This window comes from Cibotium barometz, chromosome 19, assembly GCF_041138505.1.
Source record: "Cibotium barometz isolate CiBa-2024 chromosome 19, ASM4113850v1, whole genome shotgun sequence".
Classification (NCBI taxonomy): Eukaryota; Viridiplantae; Streptophyta; class Polypodiopsida; order Cyatheales; family Cibotiaceae; genus Cibotium; species Cibotium barometz.
This window is the reverse complement of record NC_141064.1, coordinates 1828127-1851526: the sequence shown is the minus strand read 5'-3', so window position 1 is coordinate 1851526 and position 23400 is coordinate 1828127. Positions and strand designations below refer to the sequence as shown.

The 23400-nt window shown below is 46.2% G+C and overlaps 1 protein-coding gene across 5 annotated transcripts in view; it reads right to left on the bottom strand.

Moving 5' to 3' along the window:
* Nucleotides 1–23149, bottom strand: part of LOC147628095 (uncharacterized) — a 38841-nt gene extending 15692 nt beyond the window's left edge. For 3 of the 5 annotated variants that reach the window (XM_086813105.1, XM_086813106.1, XM_086813107.1), the window contains exons 1-5: nucleotides 22908–23148; nucleotides 20885–21022; nucleotides 20115–20420; nucleotides 19591–19676; nucleotides 18798–19490 (exon numbers count right to left, since the gene is read on the bottom strand). In XM_086813105.1, the coding sequence (XP_086669231.1) occupies nucleotides 18798–19490; nucleotides 19591–19676; nucleotides 20115–20420; nucleotides 20885–21022; nucleotides 22908–22946 (1262 nt within the window). In that variant the 5' untranslated portion in view covers nucleotides 22947–23148. Of the gene's footprint in view, nucleotides 1–18797; nucleotides 19491–19590; nucleotides 19677–20114; nucleotides 20421–20884; nucleotides 21023–22907 lie in introns of all 5 variants that reach the window. The other 2 variants (XM_086813109.1, XM_086813108.1) reach the window with 2 other exon arrangements.
* Between the last annotated feature and the right edge of the window lie 251 nt (nucleotides 23150–23400).

The window sequence follows — 23400 nt, the reverse complement described above, 5'->3', positions numbered from 1 at the left end:
ACTCTTGGTACAGAGTTGATGGACTCTATTTCTTTTGAGGGTATTATCTTCTTGGAGCTACAAGCTTCTAAGGATTTCTGTGGCACTGTGTTTACTTTTGGGTTTTGCACCGATATTTGGAGCAGCACGACGCAGCCTACATGGTTGTTTTCTTCTAGAGGAGCAGTGTACCTGGCACCTTGTTCTGTTACTTTTTTAACTGAGTTGCTATGGAGATTGCTTGTGGAGCTTTCCTGGTACCTGTTGTTGCTGCATTCTTTTGTCTTTGACAGAGGACAACTTCTTCGGCTTCTCGGAGTTTGTTCAGCATCTGGTGCTCAGAGGGGGTGTTAGCACATTCATCCCCAGTTTCTACCCATTTCTGGTGTCCTTTTGGTCCCTTTTGCATGGCCCTTGATTGTGGGCTGGCCACCCCTATTTTACATATTTTTTTGGGATTTTTCCCAACCTATATGGTTTTTTCCCAGTCAGCCAGCTATTCAGCTCCAGTCAGCCAGCATTGTAGCTCCAGTCGGCCAGCTCTCCCCACCTATTTAATAGGTGGGGCTGGCCTCTCACTTTTTTATCTTGTCTTGTACATCTTTTGCTCCCTCACTTATGAGACTACTTGTGTCTCTTGCTTGAGACTCTTTTGCTTCAATATATTCAGCATAGTTGCTCCATATCTCTCTCTCTCTTGCACTCTTTATTCAGCACACTCTAGTGCCCTTTTGCTTCCGCTCTGTGCACTCTTTCAAGACTCCTCTTGCAAAACTTGCTATAAAGATCCAACTGCTTATCGTCATGCTCCTCGAATCTTCCTTTGAAGATATGGTAATCTTCATAAGCTTTTCTAACAAGCCCGAAAATCCCAAGTCCTATGCCATGTACTTACACTACAACAATAGACCAACCACAAGATCTCCCAAGTTTAATCTTTATCTGGGATTGAACAGACACTGTGTTCTCACGCATAACCAGTAGATACTCGCGTCTACTTATGGCAAGCATAAAACTCGCAATCAATTTGTGTGTATGACCCTTGTCCTCGAAAGCTTGAAGATCACATACAACTTTCAAACAATCTTGCATATGTCCCTTGTCCTCAAATAACCTGAAGAAGACATACAACTTAATAACAAATTCCATCCCTTACATGTCAATGGGTTCAACCCATCGAATAGGTGGATCACTCGATGAGTAGCTTGAGTAACTTATCATGTCACTCTTTTTCTCACTACCCCAAATTGGGAATGAACATGTCCTCATGTAGAGGCCCTACTTCCAAAAGCAAACAAGTAAGTATAACATCATATGTGGAGTTACATCCGCTATTAGGCCATTGGTGGACAATCCTGAATCTTGGATATGCAACTTGGTCTTAGACACTTAGTCCTAGACAAAGAATTTTCAAACTTCCCTGACTAGCCTTAGGCCCAAGATCCTCCCATAGTTATCATTTTTTCATCGCCTATAGGCGTTTTTTATTCGCCCGCAAGCAATGCCACTAAGGAAGCACCTTGGGGATTTTGAACCCAAGACTTCATGGTCCTCAAACAACTTCACCACTTGGGCTATCACTTCATTGGTGAAGTTTCAAACTTCTTCTCTCTCTCATGTACAATTCCGAGGTTGCATGTTGCATCACAAGACAAAATATTAAATCACAATTCCACAAAAGACATCTAAGAATAAAATATTATTAGTGAGGGTATTACAAAAATCACGACTCGAGGTCTCTGAAATCAAAACTATTGAGCCATTTTTGGACCCACCAATGCATGTGTGAATATCGACACAAATCCCATGTAGCAATAGCCTCCTAATACCACTGTACAACCTCATGGTTATCTGCTAGTGAAGACATGAAGCACCCATCAACCTGGGCTTTGACATCACCGACCGTTTATGGGATACTGGAGAACATGCTCTTGAATTGCAATCTCAACATCATCATCCTGCATGGGACCCTCGACAACACTTTTGTAATCACCTTCTAGTATATCTATTGATGGAGGATAAGGTCCAAGCCGACCGGGTGGCTTCACATGCTCAAAGTCCTCTCACATCATGGAATTATTGTCCATTGATTCCACATAAATACTATCCTCTGAGTCCATGAAGTGTTGCCAAACTTGCGTACTTTTTTGGGAAAAAAGAGTAGTAAAAGATGAGGTTTTAAGTGAAAGAGTAAAGAAAGGTTTGAGAAGAGGCGAACAAATCTAGCGTGAACAAGGACTAAGAAAGATCGACTCCAATATTGTGCTCCATGCACTTGGTGAGCCTTTCGAGGGATGCTTGAGAGACTTCAAGATATATGACCGTGTAAATCTTTTGTAGGGTACTAAAAAAGCTTTGTGGTTTTTCCAAAAGCAACTGACCCTCTCTTTTTTCTTTTTTCTTTTTGAAGCTCAAACTCTAGCTTTTTTAAAGCTTTAAATACTTTGCCTTATAAAGCATGGCTCCCAGCTTTTTAGAAAACACACATTACACGTTGCTTTTTAAAAATTTCTCTGTTTTTCTCTCCTTGTGCATTGTCTAGATCCACTCAACAGCCCCAAAGTCACCTCCGCCCAACCCATACAACGGCAAATCTTTGGGCACTATCACTGCCCAACCTAGTCAACAACATCACCACCTCCACTCAGCCCAACCGCCGACAATGGTTGCCTAACAGTAGTGCCGCCCACATTCGTCCACGCTGACGTAGCCACTTGCTCCGCCCAGTGCTAGCTGAGCCACCTACAATGCCTCCGCCTCTCTGGGCAGCCACTATTGCTGGGAGTGTTTCCCAAGCCTCTATGCGCAAGTCTTTATGCTCTCCAACCTTGCTCATACTGTTTTGTGCTATTGTGGCTAGGGTTTCCTAGCCTTGCCCATGGCCGACCTTCAACTCGTAGCTAAGGCCTGCTGGCTACTGGCCTTAATGGTGGCCTCTCTTGCTACACGTAAGGTTGCTCCCTAGCCGTGCATTAAACCACACACAAGGTTGCTCTAGGCCAACCTACACGTGTACACAAAGCGCCAAAAAGCACATGCTTTTGTCTAGCCTTCGGGGCTTGCACCCTCATGCACACATACCATAGCCTCTCTTATGCATCACCTGTCAAAATTCGCAGCGGAGATGATGACCACATCTGGGAACACGAGCAAAACGCAATGCAGAAAATCACAGCACGAGAGAGAGAGAGAGAGAGAGAGGGAGGGAGAGAGAGAGGCGTGTAACTCTGCTCTATATACACAAAAGAATCCCAGAATTGGTACAACATGACAAGGGGGCTGGGAGCCATTTTATATGGCCCCCCAACAGCAGTCGGCCTGCTCTAGGACAGCCGACAGGACACAAAAATCCCCACGACAGTAAAATACACAGTCGGCCAGCAGCAAAGGGGGTCGGCCAGCATCGGGGAGGTCCACGACTCATGCAAATCAGTCGGCCACCTCCAGAGTCTCCACGGATGCAGTCGGCCAGGTTCAAGGTCCTCCTGCCACTACAAGACTGCCTCCCATGCCACAAAAAAATAGGGAAAAATGGGGGGAAAAATACAGAGTGGGGAAAAATGAGAAAACACCTAATAAGGGCGGGCACACCCACAACAGAGGCCCTGGTGCATATAAATAGACAGGAGATGACTTCTAACACCCCCTCTCAGCTCCTGGCTGGGAAACCAACCACAGGGAGCTGGGGTGACGCCTGAGCAAATCCTGAGCTAGCGACTTCGTGAAGAGGTCCACCGTACTGTCCTCCGTCGAACAGAACTCTAGCAAGATGTCATCAGCCACGATCTGTTCACGAACAAAGTGCCTCTGGATGACCATGGGTTTCTCCAATGGAAACCCAAACCTGCAATGCAACCTCTACAACCTCACCACCTCACAAGCAGCATTACAAGCAGCCCGGTACTCTGCCTCTGTCGTTGACAAGGCAAAAGATGACTGCCTCTTACTGCTGCGAAAAACTGCTCCTGGGCCTGAAGTAGATCTCCCCGTGTCCAGATCTCCTCCCCAAACTGAGTCACTCCAACCGTGGAGTCGGACTCCAACAATCAATCCCCCTCCTGTGTACAAGAGTCCATGATCCTTCGCATGCCGCAGAAACCACAAGAAACGCAATCCTATCTCCCAAAGAGTCATCTGCAACCATGAGCTCAACTGCCTCATCACGAAGCTCACGTCCAATTTGGTGTCCATCAACCAAATCAATGAACCATTTTGCTTCTGAGTCAAAGAGGCATCACACTGCTCACAAGGATCAACACCTGTTAGGGTGCAAAACCAAGTCCTGGAAACCTGCTGAAGACCACACAAGGCCCTCTGAAACTTGTCAACTACCCCCTCTGAATCCGAAACCACAAAGCCTGGAGAAACCACCTCCTTCTCCACCTGCCTGGATTTCCGAAAGATCCCCGTGGAAAGAACATCCTCATCTATAGGAGTTTCTTTGTCCCGAATACTACAAGACATCAGAGCATACGTTACCTGTTCAGTTTCCTCTAACTGACGAACACAAGAACTACCAACATCAATACTGGAGAGTTCCTGCCAGCTGCTGCTGCCATCAACTGGCAAGCTATCCACCATCTGGTCCCGGAAAGCCTGCACGTGCAACGTATCCACACTTAAATGGCCATTACCAGACTACCACTCATCACAAACCTGAGGACTTGGGAGAGAGAGTGCTGAAAGCTTGTAAACTCCATTCTCCACTCCGCCTTCCCAAACTACCTGGCCTGTTGCTTTGTCCCGAAGAGCAACAAAATGCTCATCAAACTCCACGCGTACGTCAATCTTGCAAACCTGATGCACTAACAACAGATGAAAACCAAGTGACGGAACATACAACACTTGGGAGGAATGCTTCCCCCCTCTGTCATCGGGAACTATCTCCATCCTGCCCTCACTGTGAACTGGGATAGTGGATGTATCCCCAGTAAGAATGTGACCAGAATACTAGGAGTCGTCATGTGCCTGGAAGCACCACTGTCTAGAATCCACTCCCGAGTATCCGTTGTAGAGAATCCTCCAACCTCCTCCCTGCCTGAAGAAAATGAAACATCAGTGTCCATCATCCCCAGGTGCACAAAAGCCGGAGTCTTCATGATTGCTGCTTAGGAATCTTCACCCTTCTCGGTCTTCCACTTGGGACACTGCCTCCAATAGAGGCCTTTCTCGCCACAATCATTACAGGTCCTCTCTGCCTTTAGTTTCTCGCGGTCAATAACGGACTTCTTCTCAGAAGACTTCTTCGACGAAGCCTTCCCTTTGCCTGTGCTACGACCTTTCGACCGTTGAACAGTTAAGGCCTCCGAACCTCCACCCTGAGGAGGGTTCGTGAATCGTTCCTCTTGGTCCAAGACCATGGACACAAGCTCCTCCCATGTGATGGTAATCAAAGACGAGTAAAATGCTAAGTACGGAGAGGACAAATGTGACAGCAACATTATGGCCATATCCTCTGACGATATCTCCTTCCCAACCTGAAGAACTTCCTGCTGAAGAGCCTGCAGCTTGTTAATATGCTCTCGCATCGTCGAAAACTTTGCAAGGCTCATAACCCGCATCTGTACTTCCAAGGAAATCCTCTTCATGGGCGATACCTTGTTGTCAAGAGAGGCCAAATGCTACCATATGCCTCTGGCCAACGTCATATGCTTTACATGATTGATTACCTGCGGTGTGCAATTGAGAAAGATAAACGAACAAACCCTGGCGTTGACACAATCCCACATCTGTGCATGTGCCTCCCGATCTTTTCGAATCGACGATAACTCCCCTTCCTCTACTTCCGACCGTGGAACCCCAACAACGACAAAATCAGCGAGGTCGTAAGACTCCAGAACGGATTCCATCATAACCTTCCATATGCCGTAGTTGTTCCCGTCCAACTGACGGTCCACTGGGAACGTGGGGAGTGTCGGGATCTTCACATGCCTCTCGGCCATCTCAAACCAATCTGCCATTGCGGGGATGTACACTAAAAAAGGGTGGGTGGGTGGAAACAAAGAAGAACTAACACCTGCAAGTGGCTGTCCAGCAAATCAGCCCGCCATCCTCTTGCTTCTCCTCTTCTCGAACAGTCCCGAACAATCCACCAATCAGCAACACAACAGTCCCCCTCTTGCTCACACAAATCCCAAGAACTATCTAGAGCCTAGGCTCTGATACCATGTCAGAATATGCAACGGAGATGATGACCAGATTTGGGAACACGAGCAAAACGCAATGCAAAAAATCACAGCACGAGAGACAGAGATAGAGGCGTGTAACTCTGCTCTATAATTGGTACAACAATGACAAGGGAACTGGGGGCCATTTTATATGGCCCCCCAACAGCAATCAGCCTGCTGTAGGACAGTTGACAAGACACAAAAATCCCCACGACTATAAAATACACAGTCGGCCAACAGCAAAGGGGGTCGGCCAGCATCAGGGAAGTCCACAACTCATGCAAATCAATCGGCCACCTCCAGAGTCTCCACAGATGCAGTCGGTGTCACAAACCCCTATATTCTAGGAACATGCGGATGCGTGTCAGGCCTAGAAACATGCGGATGCATGTATATATTATACCTGGGCATGTATATGGATCATATGAGTGGATGCATATGAGTCCAAGGACATGGCAGGACATTTGTGGACTTTCGGGCGGTGCCCGTGTGGATTCCGGCCATGCACACATGGTGTGTTATGATGACAGGCGAAATATTTTCAAGTACAAGAATGATGATAGGTGGTTCTCCACAAACCCCTATATTCTAGGGACATGCGGATGCGTGTCAGGCCTAGAAACATGCGGATGCATGTATGTATTATACCTGGGCATGTATATGGATCATATGAGTGGATGCATATGAGTCCAAGGACATGGCAGGACATTTGTGGACTTTCGGGCGGTGCCCGTGTGGATTCCGGCCATGCACACATGGTGTGTTATGATGGCAGGCGGAATATTTTCAAGTACAAGAATGATGATAGGTGGTTCTCCAAGTTTACATGTGCACAATGCATAAATGATGCATGCCATAACTTTATTTTACTTTGTGTGACATTGTCTTACTGCCTGGACAATGCTTGTTATTTTGGCTTGTGAAGTCCGAGGGACCGGGGACGCCCGGGCACCTTGTGGACACATGTGTGCACTCTTGTTTGGGCCTAAAACTGTGGGCTTATGGGTTTTGCAGGTGGTAAGTGCGTCCACACTCAATTTACAGCTTATTTCATTTACTACTAAAGTTTATTGGTTTGCAGGTACACACTCATTAATAAGTGGCCGGACAACTTATAATGCATTCGCATTTGGTTGGACCAAAATTAATGAAGTCCGGACAGCTTATGGCCATTTCCCATTTGGTTGGACCTAAACTTATACAAACAGGACAAATGGAGCACTATGGGCTGGACACCTACCTGGACACCTTATGGGGACACTTGTCAGCCATTATGTGTACCCACCAAGCCCCTTAGGTGGCATTGGAGAAAGGCGCCTCCTTCAAGAGGCGTTTTGGGCTGTTTTATTCATTACTCAACACATTGGAGAGCTGGTTGGAGCTTTGGGAGTTGCTACAGGGCTGGTTGCTTGCTTCCCGGACTCACACAAGCTTGGATAACGATCCCCACACTCTTCTAAAGGGCTGGTTGGTAAATTTCAGACCTGTAATTTCTGGTTATTGCGAGTTTTGGGCTGGTTACAGGTGTCCAAAGTCAACTTGGACAGTACAGGACAGCTCTAGGGACCTCCATAGGGCTGTAGGACCCTTTACAGGTGGAATTCTCGCGATAGAAAGTTGCTGTTTTGGACTGGTTATTGCACAAAACAGGCCGGACAGCAATGGAATATGTGAGCATGGATGTGTCTCAAGGTTTCCTGGTATAACAGGTGCTTAGGGCAAGCATTGGGGACACTTGCTCGCGGAGAACACAGGTTTCTGGATCAGTTTCTCGCGTGGAAACAGGGCCTAAAGATCCATTTACATCTTGTGCAGGGTGGAGTACCTGTGAGGATTGTGATACTCTTGTGCAGGGCGGATGTACCTGAGAAGAGGCTTATGCAGGGCGGATGTACCTGTGTGTAGGGCGGATGTACCTACAGATTCTCTTGTTTGAGATGTATTCATACATGATGTATTTGGAAGAATCAGGTGCAGGCTGGTGGTGAATCCCCAGGCACCCATAATCTTGTACTTTGCAGACTCTTTTGGTAATATAACCTAAAGGGGAGGGGGGTCAGCCTATCATCGGCCCCTTTATGTGGTGTACTGTCATTTTCAGCTTTGTGGTTGTAATGCTCAATTGTTAAGTGCTCAGAATCTTGTTCACATTTATACGATTCCAATACACGCGTCCGCCTTCCCGTTTCAGTCGGCCAGGTTCAAGGTCCTTCTGCCACTACAAGACTGCCTCCCATGCCACAAAAAAATAGAAAAATTTAAGAAAACACCTAATAAGGACAGGCACACCCACAACAAAGGTCCTGGTGTATATAAATAGACAGGAGATGACTTCTAACATCACCATCATGTACTTCTCTCACAAATGACAGTCCTGAGTACAAATAGGGTTCTGTCAGAATATGCAGCGGAAATGATATCCAAACTTGGGTAGACAAGAGCAAGTAGACTGCAGAAAATAATCAGCACAAGAAACACTGAGAGATGTGTGTAAACTCTTCTCTATACACAAGATCCCGAAGAAAACTGAATGAGAAAGTGGAGGAGGATGGGGGGGAATATATACAAGCCCATGAGGGCAGTCGGCCAGCTCTGGAAGAGGCCCACGACTCATAAAATGTCCACGACTGCTGAAAAACAGCAGTCGGCCAGCATCAGATCCCCACATCTGCTCAGATCAAGTCGGCCAGCACTCAGATGGCCCACGACTGCTACAGATGCAGTCGGCCAGCCTCAGAGTGATCCTGGCATCACCTGGCAGCCCTCCAGCCACTAGGAAAAAATGGGAAAAAATAGGGAAAAATACGGGGAGTGTGGAAAAATGATATACGGGCGGGCACACCCACAACAGAGGCCCTGGTGTATACAAATAGACAGGAGATGACTTCTAACACCCCCTCTCAGCTCCTGGCTGTGTAACCAACCCCAGGGAGCTGGAGTGCCGCCTGAGCGTAGCCTGAGGTAGAGACTTCGTGAAGAGGTCCGCCGCATTGTCCTCCGTCGAACAATAAAGTAGCAAGATGTCACCAGCCAAGATCTTCTCACGAACAAAGTGATACTGTATCTCTATATGCTTGGTCCGGGCATGGAAAACCGGGTTCCGAGCAATAGCTATACAACTCTGGTTATCACACTGGATGACTGTGGGCTCCCTCTGTGGAAACCCCATCTCGCCAAGCAGCCTCCGCAGCCATACAACCTCACAAGCAGCACCACAAGCAGCCCGATACTCTGCCTCTGTCGAAGAAAGGGCAATAGTCGGCTGCTTCTTGCTGCTCCAAGAAACCGCTCCTGAGCCGAGGGTAAAAGTGTATCCTGAAGTAGATCTCCTCGTGTCTGGATCTCCTCCCCAATCTGAGTCACTCCAACCTTGGAGCTTGACTCCATTCCCTCCTGTGTAAAAGAGTCCCAGATCCTTCGTACTCTGCAGATACCGCAAGATCCGCAATCCTGCGTCCCAATGAGTCTTCAATGGCGTCTGCATAAAAGAGCTCAACAGCCCCACGGAGAAGCTCAAGTCCAATCTGGTGTTCAGCAACCAGATCAATGAACCAACCAACTTCCGGTACTGCGAGGCATCAACTGGCTCACAAGGATCTGTAACGGTTAACTTTGTGTTCGGGTCCATCGGCGAAGTAATAGGCTTGCAGTTCTCCATCCCAAAGGCCTCAAGCAACTCATGAACATACCGCTGCTGAGAGACGAAAAACCCCCTCTGGGTCTGCCAGATCTCCAATCCCAAGAAGAAGTGGAGTAAGCCTAAGTCGGTCATCTCAAACTCCTTTGACAAGGCAGCCTTTGTCACTCCAATGTGCTCCACATGACCGCCGGTGAGAATGAGATCATCCACATAAAGGATGATGAGTGTGACCAAGCCGCGTTCCCGAAAGAGATACAGGTTTGGATCTGCAACCGATCTCTGAAATCCAGTCCGAATAAAGAAGGAATCAATCTTCTGATTCCAAGCCCGCGGAGCCTGCTTAAGACCATACAAGGCCTTACGTAACCTGTAAACCATCCCTTCCGATCCTGGAACAATGAAGCCTGGAGGCTGCTCAACGTACACCTCCTCCTGCAGGTCACCATTAAGGAACGCCGATTTTACATCCATCTGGTACACGGGCCACCTCTGAGAAGAAGCAAGGGCAAGAACGGTCCGAATCGTGGTCATCCGCGCTGTCGGTGCAAAGGTATCCTCGTAGTCGATGCCTGGCCGCTGAGCATAACCCTTAGCCACGAGCCTGGCTTTGTGTTTGTCCACCGACCCATCAGCCGCGTACTTGGTCTTAAAGACCCATTTGACACCAATGACTGACCGCTTCGACGGCCTCGGTACCAACTCCCAAGTGTTGTTCTTCTCGATGGCGTCAAGTTCCACCTGCATGGCTTCCCTCCAAGTATCCTGTGAAAGGGCTTCCTTTACGGAAGTGGGCTCTTTATCCCGCATGATACGAGACATAAGAGCATAGTTCACCTGAAGAAGCTCCGCCGTGTTGCTTTTATCTCGAACTCGATGTGATCTTCGAGGGCCGTCCTCTGTGGTCCACTCGGAGGGTAGCTCCGTGACACCTGACTCCCTAAGGGTGTCCATCAACCACCTAGGTACTCGAACAGATCGTGGAGCCTCCTGTGGTCGCGGGGGCTCAACTCCAGCTGCGGGCTCAACCTCCTGTGATGACTGAGGTGGATCAACTGGAGTGGTAGACTGGGAATCATCATCAGACTCTGGATCTCCAAGAAGTGGCGGCTCCTCGACAGTGGATGCTGGAACATGCTCGTCAAAGACCACATCCCGGCTGACAACAATCTCGTTCCTCTCTGGATCATACAACCTGTATCCCTTGGAAAGAGAGTTATACCCCACAAATACCATCTTGCGGGACTTGGAGTCAAGCTTCCCCCTCTGCTTCTTCGGAATATGTACATACGCGTCACTCCCAAAGACACGGAAGTGCGAGACATCGGGTTTCCTGCCAAAATATGCCTCAAATGGAGTCATATGGGGTACAGAAGTCGTCGGAGAGCGGTTAATGGTATGGACAGCTGTCGCCACAGCCTCACCCCACAGTGGACGAGGAAGATCTCGATGCTCCAGCATGGTCCTCGCCATCTCCACCACAGTCCTGTTCTTACGTTCAACAACTCCATTCTCCGAAGGCGATCCGGTATTGGCCAATTCCCTCTTGATGCCATGATCTGCACAAAACCGAAAGAATACAGTCGAGGAGAATTCCCCTCCTTTGTCAGCCCTGAGAGTCTTGACCTGAAATCCAGACTCTTTCTCCACCATCACGTGCCAATCCTTGAACCGAGCAAAAGCCTGGTCCTTCTGTGAAAGAAAGTAGACCCACGTGAATCTGGTACAATCATCAACAAGCAGCATGAAGTAGAGAGATCCTCCCAAGGATGGTATCTGCTGTGGTCCACACAAGTCAGTGTGAATCAACTCCAAAGGTTTCGAAGCCCGCCTGGAAGCCTGCTTCGGAAAGGATTCCCTGTGCTGCTTACCACGTATGCAAGAACTGCAGCGTCCTTGCCTACTACCAACATCTGGCAAGCCAACCACCATCTGGTCCCGGAAGGCGCGCCGCAAAGCATCCACATTTAAGTGGCCAAAACGAAAGTGCCACAAGTCTCCGACCTGAGAGCCTGTCAGTGAGGAGAGTGCAGAGAGTTTGTAGATACCGTTCTCCACACCGCCTTCCCAAACAACTTTGCCTGTCTCACGGTCCCTTAGAGCAACTGAATGCTCCTCAAATTCCACCCGAAAGCCAGTCTTGCATACCTCATGCACTGACAAAAGATGAAAGCCCAGAGCAGGGACGTAAAGAACACGGGAAGCATGCTTGCCCCCCTTGCCGTCGGGAATGATCTCCATCCGGCCCTCACTATGAATCGGAATAGTGGAGTTATCACCAATAAAGATACGACCTGACTGCCGCTTCAGATCCAAGAAGAAGTCACGGGATGGAGTCATGTGCCTGGAAGCACCACTGTCGAGAATCCATTCCCGAGTATCCTTTGCGGTGAAGCCAGCTGCCTCCTCGCTCGAAGACGATGAATCATCGGAGTCCACCATCTCCAAGTGCACAAATGCCGGAGTCTTCGCAGCTGAGGCTGAGGACTCAGCACTCTTCCCTGTCCGCTTAGGGCACTTCCTCCAATAGTGGCCTTTCTCGCCACAATCATTACAAGATCTTTCGGCCTTCAGCTTCTCTCGTTCTGGATCTGGCTTCTTCTCGGAAGACTTATCTGGTGAAGCCTTCCCTTTGCCCTTGTTGGTATTACGGCCTTTCGACCGTTGGCCAGTTAAGGCCTCTGATCCTCCGCCGTGAGGAGGGTTCGTAAAACGTTCCTCCTGGTCCAAGACCATTGGCACAAGCTCCTCCCAAGTAATGGTGCTGAGCCTGCCACTAGTGATCAACGAGGAATAGAAAGCGGAATACTGACCAGGCAAGTGAGAAAGTAACGTGATGGCCATATCTTCGGACGATATCTCTTTCCCAGCTTGAAGGACTTCCTGCTGAAGGGCCTGCAGCTTGTTAATGTGTTCCCGCATCGTCGAAGACTTTGCAGGGTTCATAACCCGCATCTGCACTTCCAAGGATATCCGCTTCATGGGTGATACCCTGTTGTACAAAGAAGCCAAGTGCTCCCATATGCCTCTTGCCAGCGTCATGTGCTTCACATGGTTGATCACCTGTGGTGTGCAATTGAGGAATATAAATGACCGGACCCTGGCGTTGACACGGTCCCACATTTGTGCCTGTGCCTCTCGGTCCTTCCTCGCAGATAAAACCTCCCCTTCCTCAGCTTCCGGCCTTGGCACCCCTTTGATAATAAAATCAGCAAGATCATATGACTCCAGAACTGACTCCATCATGACCTTCCAGATGCCATAATTGGACCCGTCCAACTGCCGATCCACTGGGAACGTGGGAAGAGTCGGAATCTTCACGTGCTTCTCTGCCATCTCGAGTAAATCCGCCATCTCGGAGAGTAACCTGAAAGGGTGGGTGGGTGGGAAAAAATCTGAAAATCAGAGAATATGCAAGTGGCTGTCCAGCCCTTCTGCCCGCCTTCCTCTTGCACCTTCACTTCCCGTTCAGCCCGAAACAGTCCACCGATCAGCAACTTGTTGCTCCCCCTCTTGCTCAGAAAAACGCCCAAGATCTGCTAGAGCCTAGGGCTCTGATACCATGTCAGAATATGCAGCGGAAATGATATCCAAACTTGGGTAGACAAGAGCAAGTAGACTGCAGAAAATAATCAGCACAAGAAACACTGAGAGATGTGTGTAAACTCTTCTCTATACACAAGATCCCGAAGAAAACTGAATGAGAAAGTGGAGGAGGATGGGGGGGAATATATACAAGCCCATGAGGGCAGTCGGCCAGCTCTGGAAGAGGCCCACGACTCATAAAATGTCCACGACTGCTGAAAAACAGCAGTCGGCCAGCATCAGATCCCCACATCTGCTCAGATCAAGTCGGCCAGCACTCAGATGGCCCACGACTGCTACAGATGCAGTCGGCCAGCCTCAGAGTGATCCTGGCATCACCTGGCAGCCCTCCAGCCACTAGGAAAAAATGGGAAAAAATAGGGAAAAATACGGGGAGTGTGGAAAAATGATATACGGGCGGGCACACCCACAACAGAGGCCCTGGTGTATACAAATAGACAGGAGATGACTTCTAACAGGTTCAATACCTCCAACCACCACCAAGATAAGAGTGTCAAAAATTTCCCCACAGCTTCTATTTTTCTACTACTCATGTGTGGCATATTGAGCCTGACATGACATACATGTATATCTAGTGGAGCCTCACATGGTGTCTGTGTGGCATATGGTGCCTGACATGACAATGCATGTATGGCTCATGGAGCCTGACATGATAGTACATGTGTGGCTTGTGGACCTCGACATGGTGTACATGTATGGCTCATGGAGCCTGACATGATGCGATTCCCTGCGACTAGCTATCCTAGAGATTTTCTATATTTATGCTCTAGGAAGATTCCGGAAGGATCATAAGTCCTGGACATTTTAGTTGATACAACTAAGCACTAGGTGTTTCTTCCAATCTAGCTGCACTCGTGTGTGCATGACTTTTTGATGACTTGTCTTCTTTACCTCGACAATGCCTGAGATTTTTGCTTGCGTTGTCCATGGAGCCGGGGACGCCTGGGCACACCCTGTGGACGTGTATGTGCACACCTGTTTGGGGCTGACAAGTGATCTACATGTGTTTTTGCAAGTGATAAGTGTCCCTAAAAACCTAATTTACAACTTTATGATTTAACACATTAATAATTATGGGTGCAAGCTCACACACATTTATAAGTGACCGGACAACTTACAAGTTGTACACACAAGGAAAGTCTTATTTAATACACGTGGCAACCAAGAGACGGGCTTTGGGCAATATTTGGGCCATCTTCAAGTAGACGCCCCCTTGTGGACCTAAAAAGCACACATTACAGCTATTATTGGCAAAAGAGCTCTATTATTGAGGAAAACTCCAGATTTCACTCATGCGCTTACTTTCTTGTGTGCATGAGAGCTGGTCGACTGGTTTTCAGCCTCTTGGCAACCAACTACAGCAATCTATTGTCACCTACGGCGACGAAAGTCATGCATGTGTGTGGCCAAGGCTGGTCAACTTCATCTAGTGGCTGTTTCGATGCTGGCCGACTGTTTTTACAGCCCTGTGCTGCTGCTGGTCGACTCCTTCTGTGGCTACTGAGAGCTGGTCGACTACTGCAAACAGCCCTTCAAGGCTAGTCAACTTGTTCCATGAGCCAGACAGGAGGAAGATGAAGATGCAGGGCTGTCCCGAGCTGATGTGGGAGTGCTATGGGCTGTCCATGCTTGTCCTACATATGCTTTATGCCGGGAATGCTCTCTTGTGCTGAGGAACGACATCGAATTCAACATATGTTTTTGTTTTACTTTCATACTGTATTGGAAGAGGTGCTAGCCACTGGAAAATCTCTGGGCCCCCATGAAGTTCTATTTGGAAGCAGACTCCTTTTTGGTAATCTAACCGTAAAAGGGGGGGAAAGGGGGGAGGGGAGGGGGCCAGCCCATCTTCTGGCCCCTAGTGTGGTGTATTGTGCAAAGTTACCATCTTTTATCTGGCATGCTTATGTGTATTTTAAGTTTTCATGATTGATAAGATTTCCGTGTTATAGTTGCCCTTCCATTTACACAGAGGTCAAATTGCCACGAGCCTACTGGGCACCGATGACCCCAACCTGGTGTCCCATACCACCAAGCCGAGCCACTCGTTGATAGCTCCATGGCCAAGAGATCCTGCATGCTCCATAGTAGCCCCCACTAAGGCGTAGATCCTTGATCTCTTGCATCTAATAAATGACTCCAAGTCACTTATATAGTAATAGCTTCACTATAAGTGGCTTGTTTTTATTTATAAAGCTCTCCTACTTTATTTATAAGCTTTTAGCCATTATTAGCCCCTAGTTATTATTATTAGCTTGTAACTTTTATTTCCAATCCCACGGCCAATCTATACCTCCTCTTGCTAGCACCCTTAGACTACGTGTGAACCCTCGAGGTTCCCCACGCCCTCGGCTAAGCCTTAACCGGTTAACCCTAACCCTAATCTTGGGTTAGTCCACGTGTTTCCCGCCCTAGCCTTAAGGCCAGTCGGGATGTAACACCTCCCAACCATAGAGTCCTTAGGACTCACCCCCGAGCTAGAGGCCATAGCTACATCTTGGGTAAAGCTCCCCACATGAAGACCCAACATCCCACACCACCAAGCCACAGACGTGTCCTTGCGTGGAGGAATCCCTATGAGCCATGCACTACGAGTGAAACTTGACGATCATGCTATGCATTGAGCTTAGGCTATGGTTTTATAGGCCTCTAGGCTCTGTAATTGGCCTTGCTTTCATTATGAGCTTTTTACGCCTTAATTACTTATAACTATCCCTCCACTTATAAGCCTAGATGCTATGATTTCCCACGTAATACGATAATGGGAATCACATTTTTTAAGAGCCTGAACCAAGGAAACACTATAACAACAAGAAAAATGTAAATAAAAGGGAGGCAAAAGAATCGCATCAAGATGTAAAATAAGCCTCCACCTTTTACCTTCTGAACGCAATTACACTAGAGGCTATGATTCGCCGCAAAATGGGGAGGTAAGAGGAGTAAATGCAGGGTTGTCTAAATGTCAATGCAAGCAACTACTATGCCAACCACAACTACATATTTGGATGCCCGATATCCGCCCAGCAAGGATTGTGCAACCCGCAAGGATTGGTTTTTGTTACAGTTGGTCAATCCTAGTGAAGAAATGTCACATTATGTGTCACCATTTGGCCACCCAACTGGTCCACCCGTGCTTTCTCATTACGTATGTGCGTTGGACTATCGTCCATGGCAGTTGCATATGCCGGGGATTCATGCCACTCATGTGATACTGTGGACTTTGCTTTCCATTGTAACTTGTGTCTCTGTGTACATGCCTGAAAATGCCTAGAGGTTTGGTGTTCCATTGGGTCTGGTACCTCGTATACATGCCTGGAATACATCTATTTGGTATAGTCTCATGAACGGGGATTGCCCATACCAATGCTCCATTCCTTACCCGGAACTACACATTGGTCAGACAAGCATGTAGCCTTAGGAACTAGCATTAATTTACAAGTGTGTATATACACTTCATTAAGTTTTGGGCAACCAAAACTCACTTATAAATTATGACCAACCTTGTGTTCGCACATACTAATGTCTCGAGGCGGCAATGCCAACCGCCCAAACCTTATTCTCTTTGTTCAAAGAGAGCAACCAGCCATGTGTCCATCCCAGCTTACACAAGTCCCTTGTCCTCTCTCAACACCCAAGGTGGACGTATCATCTCTCTTCCCTCTCTCTAGAAGTAGGCACACCAAGTACCAGGAGAGGGGCAAGACTCCATGTTCACATACCATGTGTAGTGTTCTCTTGTCCTACGTACTCTTTTGCAAGTTGTTACTAACCATATGTTGGTGGAGCAATAGAGAGCAGATGGTAGAGAACATGGGTACTTCAGAAAGTAGTGTGAGTTACAAATCTTCACCGACAACCATATTGTTTACAATACTCTATTCATATGCATTGGTATGGAAATCTAGTCAGAAATGCCCATGACACCATATACTTGATTCTCCCAAGATTAATATACCCTATTTGAGGGAGCCACCACCCGTTCCGTCTCATTGTGCATCTGTTGTCAATTCAACAAATTACATCTTGTATTGAGCTTGTTGTCCAATAACTCTTGTTGTATTTAAGTGTAATGATTAGCATCGTGTTCAACCAAGCATTCCACACCGATCGATCGAATTACATTACGCATAGCAATCAACACTTCTAGCGGATTCTTCATAGCCATCCAAGGAGTTGTCTAGAGTGTCTTACCCCTCTTCAACAACTAAGGTGTTTTCTTCATCAAAGATGGCAACCCAAGAGAACATGTCGATGAATGTGTCCACCACATGCAACTGTGCTATAGAATGAGGTTTCATAGATTTGTCAGTAGCTAATCAAACAAAGACTAGAGTGCTTTCTTTGATGTACTACATGGATGTACTATCTAGAGTATGTTCCACAAGGAGGGGTCCATAGAGAGAACCAAGAATTGTCTCTCGGCACGCAAGAAGATGTACAATGGTGCTAGAGGGGTTGATGCTTCTGAGGAGATCTAAGAAGATGCAAGATTTCGATTGATTCGTTCATCAGCAAGCAAATGGCTTTGGGAAGCTAAGGTTGGTGGCTCATATGCATAAATTTGCAAGTAGTTGAAGTTTTGTTCAAGAGTATTCTTACTAAAAGACAATTTTGCCACATCTTGTACATCAATGCTCTACAAGAACACTTCGTCAAGAGGTGTTGGTTCAAGGGGTGCTTCATGGAGAGCTTCGACCAGAAGTTTTCTTTGCAGGTTTTGGTGCTAACGATGCACGACACAAATGGTAACCTGAGGAGAGGCCGAAAAGTGATTTCCCACATATAAGGAGAGTCTATTCTTTAGCAAAAGAGTGACTAAAATTTTTAGACTCACACCACAACCTACACAATTCTAGAAATATCATTAAAAATTATGCGAAAACAACAAGATCTCAATACCCCATCGGATTTGAAACCACTATCATTTATTTCACAAAAACTTCACAATATAAAATTTTAAAACTACTAAAATAGTCAATCCCTCTCTACAACAAAAGAGGATGCTTATCAGTTGCACTTTTCTTTCCTTACTAAGGTGATTCCCAAATAAACTACCCACACTGTTACTAGAACTCTTGGCAAGTCCCTTATGAGGAGCATGATATACTTCCATGCAAGGTTGGCTTTATGAATCATTAAATGAAATTTCATTTATGCTATGCTATGTTCAAAAGAAGTATGCCGTATTTCTTATGTAAAAGTAACATGATCTCCATGGATTATGGACCGCTAGCAACCTTTCCAACAATTTAATATGTGACCAATACCTCAATCAATCACTCACAAAGATTACAAAAACCAAAGAACCCTCTACGCAAACATTTGATCATTTTAACTACTAGACTTTGCAATCTTTCTTAGTTGAGTGGCAAAAAATGAAAAACAATGCCACTATTCCCTACGCTTACCTTGGTGGTGGTGGGGATGCTTTCCTAGCCACCTTCTCCTCTCGTCTAGGAGGCGGTAGAATCCTTGGCGGAGTCCTTTCCCGTCTTCGCAGCTCTCTCTCCCTGTCCCGTTCTCTCTCTCGTGCTCGTTCTCTCTCTCGTGCTCGCTCTCTCTCTCGTGCTCGCTCTCTCTCCCTTAAGCGTTCTCGCTCACGCTCACGTTCTCGCTCACGCTCCCATGATCTTTCTCTTTCGCGTTCTCTCTCACGATCACGATCACGTTCTCTTGAACGCTCTCGTACGCGCCTGTCATCATCTCGCCTCTCATATTCATAATGAAGAGCAATACGATCATCCAGACGGTCATCATAACGTGCACTGCCAATGCCAGCAAGATCTGACATGCCACTGATACCACTTCGAGCTGAAGCTAAATCCAGAGCACTGTAACCTGTGGCAGGGGGATACAAGGTTCCTAATATACCCCTACCTCCAGCAAGAGATCCTAATGGATCAGTTGCCTGAGATGGAAATGGCAGCACACCAACTCCACTGCGAGCTGCTAGACCCACTTGGCTTCCCAACAGAGCAGCTTCTGCATCTGATCTTGTGACGCCATAAGTACTGCCTAGAAGTTCTCTCCCTCCATAAGTTCCAGCACCAGCAGTTTGTATGGCTGAATTCCTCCCGGCTGAAAGATAGTCTGATTGAGACCTGAGAAGGATAAAAAGATCTCATGTGATGCACAAGCAAACGAGACATTCGTACACCTCTTTACGAAGTAATAATTGCAGTGCATGGTTTACAAAAGTACCTGACACCACTATCTAGAGCAGATGGCACAGTCCCTTGCCGTAGAGCTGACTGCAGTAACTGCTGTTGTCGAAGGGCTTGAGATTGCTGTAAATATTGAATTCCAAACTTAAGTACTATCAAGTAGCAAATCCATAAAGTCTGTTTGAAGCACAATGACTATACATATGACCGTGTCTCGAAGAGAGAGAATCCAGATTGACTAAGATTTACAAGCATGGTAAAATCCATAGCATTACAAGATCAAAAGAAAGAAGACGTCTTCATTAAAAAAAGGGGGATAAACACTAAAGCATCAAAACCATTCCCCACAAAATCGGTCATGAAGTCCCATATTTTTGTGGTTATATAATGGATACCTACTCCAACTGCTCCATCAATAGAAAGACAGCAAATGATCTACCAATAATATCACAATGAATGAAACAAATAGCACCTAAATGGTGAATATGCTAGTGAATGCACACAATAAGCTGGAAACCAGAGGCTTCAAAGAATTCATCAACCATCGGTAACTCTACCCACCTGAGATTCAGAATAACGCTTCAGAGCATCGCTCTGCCCATCAGCAGCCAGATACGAAGCTTGGCTCTTTGAATACTGCCCTAGTAAAAAATCTGAACCCTTCTGACTCGCACTAAGTTGATCTGTGTTCTGTGTAAAAGCTGCGGGAGAAGCAGAAGTAACACCATACCCTGAACTTGTGTACTTTGAATCCAAGCTGTAAATTCCTGACATGTTCACAGAGGTACCTCCACTGAGCCCTGCTGCCACAGGGGCAGCTCCTTGATACTCATCAGAGGCTGCTGTTTTTCCACCTGCCCCAAGAATCTAAATAAAACAAAGAATCACTCGCCGACATAATGAATTCAATAGCAATTATGGATGACCTTAGTACCAAAAAACTTCTATCTTCATAGCCCTGAAAATTGTTTGATGAGCTCTGCTGTCTCAAAGCAAGCTTTATTGATGAGCTCTGCTGTCTCAAAGCAAGCTTTATTGCTTCATAAATACAATCCAGTCACACACAAAGCTAGAGTGCAAGTAAAGACCAGCTCTTGCAATCTAAAATTTCATGTTAACTTGAAAATATGAAAGAACACAAGTTGGAGAAAGCATGAAGTGAGGTAGCTAATCAAACTTGCATAGTTGTAAAACAGTCCTAATCAAGCCCGGAAAGGCATGGCCCTTGCATCGAATTCAGCACAACTGGCAACTCTTGAGCTAATTATTAAATCCACCAACAACACTAAACACTTACAGAAATGATGGGATGCCAGAACATAAAAATTTACCTGTTGGCCATACGCTTGACCAAAACTTTGCTGGGAATAAATCTGTGAACCATATGGAGTAGCAACAGAAGCAGAAGCACCCTGCTGACCACCATACGAGCCCGAAGAATACCCCAACTGCCCACCTTGAGGATGCCCCTGTCAAGCATCTTAGATATGAGAAAACCGTCTGAACATTTGAATAATCATTGGAACACAACACTTCAAAGTATTATTTGAACATCTAAACCACAATTAGTACGGACATCATACTTTGGCAAAGGCTAATCAGAAAGAAGTCAACAAAACAGAACCGTTATAGCTTTGTGAAAAATTAAAACAGAAACATTGAGGAAACGGCAGGTAGAATCTGTTTCAATGGCCATTGATTAAGACAAAACAATTATCCCCAATCCTCCCAAATCCATTTGGGATCTTCATTATTGAATCCTTCAATCCCACAACGAAGGCCTGAAATTCTAGAACTCATTCTAGTCCTCCCAATTCATCTAAACAAATTGAGATTCTTCTAGAGGGCACGCATTCAAGGCAGGCCTCTACCTCTCTATCCATGCTATTACTGCAAATCTATTCTTAACGTGAAACCAGTAAGGGAGAGAAAAAATACTGTTAATTACAGCATGTTTTTTAAATATATCTAACAGAAACGCCAAGCCCACAACACAAATAACAACATTTGCTTGAAGAAAAAAACTGCACCTACAAAAGTTCATCTGCTTGAAACTTTTTCAAACTCATTGAAAACTCTTGAAAAAGAGAGAAAGAAATCAATCTCTAGTAATAGATTATATTGAAATTACGAATGACTTAACATTTGAACCTTTATACATCGAGCACCATGGTGGGTGTAAGGGCATACCTACCTGTTATAAACTAAAACTACGGTGCTCGTTGATGATTTTCTAATCTAATGTAAAAAGGATTTACCATCAGAAATAGGTCGACAAGAAAGCAAAACCAAGAATAAAACTTGGACAGTCTTAACAAGCCTTTGACTTCAGCTACATGAGAGGGCACTGGGAGGTCCCCTGGGTATCAAGGAAATTACAGTGATTCTTCCATAATATATGGCAAAAAGGAGAGGGGGGAGAAGAGGATAGGACACTTCGAATGCTTTACATCTCTAAAGTCCTCCCAGCTTTTAGGACCCATGAAAGGGGCGAGTTTGATAGACTCTTACTTCAGCGAATCTCATATGCTCATGGTATGTGTGAAGACCTTTGCAGATTGCAGGTGCCCATCTGCATCATGATAACCTCAAAGCCTGTACCTTAGCATACATTAATAAGATTCTTAGATGTTTACATTTGTTTCTAAAATCTCTTTAGGTTCCACATCGCCAACCTTACTACTCATATACCCAATCCATCATTTAAGTCCATCTTAAAACTCTTGGATGTATGTGCCTGAGGGGATAACCTCTCAAGTTACAAAGCCTACACTGTGAGCCTTTATTGGTTCCATTTTAAAAATGTACCTAAGAAAGCAAATTCTCAAACAACAAAAGCCTACATTGTAAGCCTTTCAGTAATTGCAATCTACAAATCAAATATGCAATCCCTCACAAAGAAGAATATGGCTGTTTTTCATTATGCAAATAACAGCTTCTTGCTATGCATATTCAGGCAATAAATATGCAACGTGCTCGTAGAAATTTTGTCCAGTTTCATAAAACCATATGGCTAAAGCTTGGTGGAAGAAGTCCATGGTGATGGTATCCGAACTGGGCGAAGTTATACAGTCTCGCAAGCGAATTGCTAGCTCAGCGAGAAACTAGCACAGCAAGGTTGCCCATCTTGGGATGATAACTGCCATCACTAAGAAAAAGGAAGAGACGTACAAGTTTTGCAAGAATCTTGTAGCCTAAAAGCTCTTGCAAACCTCACCAATATAAGCCTGCGTTGAGATTCAAACCTACGCTATGTTGCCACCGGACCCATCGGAAGATAAATTCGAATATACTTTGCCCCAGCATGTTAAACCTAATGAAATCACATTCGAGCAGAAAGAAAGATGGATGGACCTGTTGTTGAGAAGCCCTGGCATAGTTCCACTGGTCCATGGTCACAGCGGTCCTGCTGCAACAGGCTTTGCAAGAAACTGATCTGCACTCCCTTCTTAGCTCCGCATCGCACACAGAAGGGGAAACAACAGCAAACAGAAGCGGGGAAGATAAATTAGCGCGAAGGTGGCCCAACCCTAGCAAGAGTGGTGAACAGCCACTGCGAAAGAAAGTGTGACCTAGAATAATGCGTAAACCCTCCCTCCTCTTCTCATAACCGAGTGTGAGCTCATTGCGTTCACACACGTCCGTCCGCCAGTGCTCGGCGTCGGTAGCAGGACAAAAACACTACGATTCTCTCTCTCTCTCTCTCTCTTTATTTTTCCCAATTAAAACAAAACAAAAACATTTTTTTAACTAATTCTATTCTCTCCCCCTCTCTTTTTTTCTCTCTTTTCCCCCCTTAAAAAAGACCCGTTTTTTATTTTTTCCATTTAAAACAAAACAAAATGCC